This window comes from Trichechus manatus, unplaced genomic scaffold, assembly GCF_000243295.1.
Source record: "Trichechus manatus latirostris isolate Lorelei unplaced genomic scaffold, TriManLat1.0 scaffold00040, whole genome shotgun sequence".
In the NCBI taxonomy this organism is placed as follows: Eukaryota; Metazoa; Chordata; class Mammalia; order Sirenia; family Trichechidae; genus Trichechus; species Trichechus manatus.
Genome location: NW_004443976.1, coordinates 18,687,585 through 18,692,345, shown reverse-complemented (window position 1 = coordinate 18,692,345; position 4,761 = coordinate 18,687,585). Strand labels below are relative to the sequence as shown.

General features: G+C 41.9%; 1 protein-coding gene across 2 annotated transcripts in view; it reads left to right on the top strand.

Annotated features, from left to right (window-relative positions):
- The window catches only part of VPS53 (VPS53 subunit of GARP complex), a 110,584-nt gene that overhangs the window by 78,022 nt on the left and 27,801 nt on the right, over positions 1–4,761 (top strand). For both annotated transcript variants that reach the window (XM_023731173.1, XM_023731174.1), the window contains exon 11: positions 2,467–2,709. In XM_023731173.1, coding sequence (XP_023586941.1) covers positions 2,467–2,709 — 243 coding nt within the window. The remainder of the gene's footprint in view (positions 1–2,466; positions 2,710–4,761) is intronic.

Sequence of the window (4,761 nt, the reverse complement as noted above, 5' to 3'; positions counted from 1 at the left end):
GGGAAGGTGAGTCTGACTGGTTTATTCCTCATCTGCACCAGAGAACAGTATCAAAAGTAACCTGGTAGACATTTTCCAAAACATGGAAGCTCTTTGGAGTTTTCTTTTTTAAAGTCAAGATTTTCTTTATGTTCTGTGATCATGACTAGTTTATGATCTTACTCATCGAGTTGGCTCTGAAATAGGAAGTCAGTGAGTAAGTATTCTGACTCCAGCTTCTAAGGGAATAGATGAGTGATTAAAATAAAAACACTTCAGAGCTCTGGCCTCTGTTTTAGTTGGCACTGTAGATTTGGAGGATAGACTCTCTCATGCAGGAGACTCGAGTGGAATCTTTTGCCTTCTGTTACATGCTCTCCTCCACCACGCCAGCCCTTGCCCCATTCTCCCCTGCCCACTCCTCCATCTCCATCCCCTAGGAGCAGAATGTGGAGGTTGATCAGCTAAGTATGTATTAGGCACAGGCATGGGGAGTAGGCTCACACATAAGCATGAGGGGTGGGCCTGAGGGGAGCAGAAGTAGCATAACATTACTCTTCGAGAGCTTATGGTAACATACATGGAACAGGAAAGAAGATTCTGCTACTGCAACTTTCACCTTTTGTACCAACTTCAGTTTATTAGAGGTGACTGGCTGGAGTCCTATCTCAAGAAAAATTCTAAAATTACACCAAAAACCCATTGCCGTTGAGTTGATTCTGACTCATAGCGACACCAAAGATCATCATTGTTTAGTATTGCCTGCCGTGCAGGCTCAGAATGAGAGAATGTCGGCAGGTTTCTTGAATATTTGACGTTTACACTGCATAGGAAAGTGCAAAAGTATAAAGTGTCAGTGTGTTAGATGACCAGCATTCACAGTGAGAGAGAGGACTGGTGTAATAGGAGTTGTTCAGGTGAAACCTGAGCTGAGTTTGCAGATGAGCAGAGAGGTGGAGGGAGAACATCTTGGCGGGGGTGGGGGAGGGCACACAGACAGGGGACAGATGGAGTTGAGAGGTGAGCCTGGCTGGAGCCTGGGATCACTGTGGAGGAGAGGTGGGAGAGCAAAGGGAAAGATGAGGGAGATGAGGTGGTGAAGAGGGGGAGTGGTGGCTGGGAGCTTTCCGAGATCAGCTAATGAATTCCTTCCTGCTTCCTGTCTGTCACTGCAGACAAAGCACCTAGAGTAGGCCTGAAGTTCTTAGGGCAGAGTTGCCACATCTGGATATAATCAACCTTCAATAACAAAAGCTCTTGAGTAAAATGTCAATTTACTCCTCATCCTGCTAATTGATGCTGTGTGTGGTTCCTGTCTTTTTCTTCCTATTATATAAATACATTCTAAAAGCACAGCTGGATTTCTGTAGCCTTAGACAGCAACCTCAAAAGATGTAAAACGTCAAGAGTGGTGGAGACCCCTCCCATTTTTCATACAGCGTAACTGTTCAGACAACAGTTAATACAGCCCTGCTAGATTCCAATTAGCGATAACTCAATATGACTGAGGCAAATTTCATGGTGTTTGAATGGGAAATGGGAGGAAAATTATGGCCATCATCACCACTGTGAACTGGGGCAAGCTGGGAGCTGCTCATACCCTCTTTTCCCAAGATTTTTTACACCTTTGAAAACACTAAGAAGAAACTCCATTAAAGCAAAAGGGAAGTGTTAAGACTATTGTTTTACAGTTTTTCTTTATCTAGGCATCTGTCTGGTGAACAAATTTAGGTTCTTGATATCTGAGTATTTGCTGACATGATAAGCTTTTTGTGTTTTAGGAAGTAGTTTGGTAGAGTGGTGAAGAGCATGAGGTTTGGAGCTAGGCTGCTTGGTTTTGAATCCTGGCTCCCCCACTTTCTTGCTATATGACCTGGGGCAAGGTACTTAGCTTTTCTGGACCTTGCTTTTTGTAAATGAAGGTAGTAATAGAACTTACTTCATGAAGGTCAAATGAAGTTCAATGAGATCATGCTTACGAAGCATTGACACATTGCCTGGTACATTATAAATGTTCAGAAAATGATTACTGTCATTATTATTTAGGGTTTTCATTTGTGGCAAGGAAAAATGGTACTCATGTGGTGGGAGGACCAATGTACTTATACTTACTTAGATAGTAGATTCGAGGCTCAGCTCTGCCATTGAATTGTGTGACAGACTTTCTAGGCTTTAATTTTCTCATCTATTAAAAGGGCCAGTAATACCCTGTCTCCCTCCCTCACAGGGGCCTGGGATCAAATGTGGTTGTGTAATGCTTTGAAATGTATAAGGCAGCACACAAATGTCAAGTTTTATTGCTGCTGCTATCGTAGGAGGGGTAGTGGGGGGTAATAATGATAATATTGATAACAGTGGGTCCAGTTTTAAATTTAAAGAAGCATTAGGAATGATTACTCATGGCAGTAATTTGTGTACATTGCAAACAAGCACATTTGCTTTGTATTCCTTGAAGTAAAATAACGTTTTATGTTTTCTTCCTCCTAGAAACCTTGGTGAGCTGATAGATCGGTTTGTGGGTGATTTCAAAGTCCAGGGGCTCCCGAAGCCCAACACTGATGAAGGGGGTGCTGTGCTTCCCAGCTGTGCTGACCTCTTTGTCTACTACAAGAAGTGCATGGTGCAGTGCTCTCAGCTCAGCACTGGAGAGCCCATGATCGCGCTGACCACCATTTTCCAGAAGTACCTCCGGGAATATGCCTGGAAAATCCTCTCTGGCAACCTGCCCAAGTGAGTCCTGTGCTTCATGGTCTGAGTGGTGAAGTGAGATTCTAAATAGACCTAAATATGGGAATCTTTAAGGAAATCCGCCGTGAAGTGTTTACTGGACTGCTAAGAGTATCAAGGAGGAAAACACCCTGATTGAGTTCCCAAGAGTCTGAAGCTATTTCCTCTCTAATGGGATTCTACAGCTGATCAGGACCATTAGAGGAAATGCCCACGCTGGCTGCCAGTGTAGGCCAAATCTTAGGACAGGCGGCTCAAGAGAGTCAGTCTTATTATATATGTATTTAATTTATGTAGATTCAACTATAGGTACTTGGCAAAAAAACAGTAGGGGCTAATGGAAATAACTATTAAATAGCATGGACCATTTCATTCAAGCCCCATTCAATGAGAGTATGCCCTGGAGTGCTAGCTAGATGGGAGGTATGAAGATGCTTTTCCCTCAGTCTGCTTAGGTTCCAAAGTCTCTCTGATGGTGTATGTATCTTGCTATGCTGGGTAGGCTCTGTGTTGAAAGATGTGGTGGGATTTGGGGAGAGGGGGGTTGCACAGCACAGCTTCTGATTATAGTGACTACTGTATTATTCTGGGGCATTAGAGTATTGTTATATCAATTATTACTTGAAATAAGTGGATCATTTGACTAGTGTTTTATAGACATTTTGGTTATATAGCAATTTTGATTGTAATAGAATATGATCTGATACAATATTTCCTAATTTAGTATTTACAAATCATCCCTATGGCTCAATTCAACAATTCTGGAATTCGTTTCTTTCATTGTCACTAAAATGTGTCACATATTGGAGTTTTACATTATTTGGAAGGAAAGAAAATAAAATCCTTATGCTCTGCAAGAGATTTGAAGTGACAGATATGTTTTACTAATGAGAGCTTCTTTGAATTTGATAAAATTAATTAAAAAATTTTAGTAATCTTAATTCTGCTTATCAAAACAATACAAGTTCATTATAGCTTAGAAAACAGAGAGAAGCCCAAAGAAGAAAATAAAAATCACCTATAATCTCATCACCCAGAGATAACGTCTTTAATCTCTGGGTGTATGCTGTTCATTCATTACTTATATATATAATGTGTGTTATGTGTGTGCTTTTGTTTCTTTGTTTAACAGAATTGGGACTGTACTGCTCATAGCTTTATACCCTGCTGCTTTCACTTAGCATCATCCCTTGAGCATTTTCCTATGTGTATTAGTCAGTCTCCCAGCAGGAAATAAATGGCATATTCAGCTGGGATTTTGTTAGTAAAGAGATTTTTCACAAAACTGTAGGCAGGGTAGAAGGAACCATCAGAGGATTCTGAAGCATCCAAATACTGGTGGGTAATTGTTACTACCTTAGAACTCAGTTGAGAGCTGGGGCTATGGAAGAGGTGTTGCTTAACAGAAACTGTAATCACAGAGCACAGTCCCTGCCAGGACCACACTGAAGCAGAGAGGGGGCAGGAGGACTGCTTATTACTCAGATTTATCTTTCCTCTACCTCTCTGACTTCCTTCACTGTCTCCCATTGGCCAAACCAATAGGAAGCCAGAGGGCAAGGAAGCCTGGTGACAAGTCTGTAGAGGTCTGCCTCCCGATCCATAGAGGAGGGAAGAAGAGAGCAGAGAGGGATCTGGAGGGCAGATAGAGGACAGTCAGCATTAGTGTCAGTAACCTCAACTTTTAATGTTGCCCTGATAATCCAACATACAGAAGAACCTCAGCTTACTTAATCATTCTCTTAAAATTGACCATTTAGATTAGGTTCACTTTTTTGGTATTTTAAATAACACTCAGATAAACATCCTTGACCAGACGTAGAACTGCTGGGTCAAAGAGTCTGAACACTTTTTAAAACCTTTGAAACATACTGCCATAATGCTCTCCAGAAAGGCTGTATTATTTAATACCCCTAAGTACAGTGTAGAAGCCGTGGTGCCGCAGTGGTTAAGTGTTTGGCTGCTAACCGAGAGGTCAGCAGTTTGAGCCCACCAGCCGCTCCATGGCAGAAAGATGTGGCAATCTGCTTCAGTAAGGTTTGCAGTCTTGGAAAC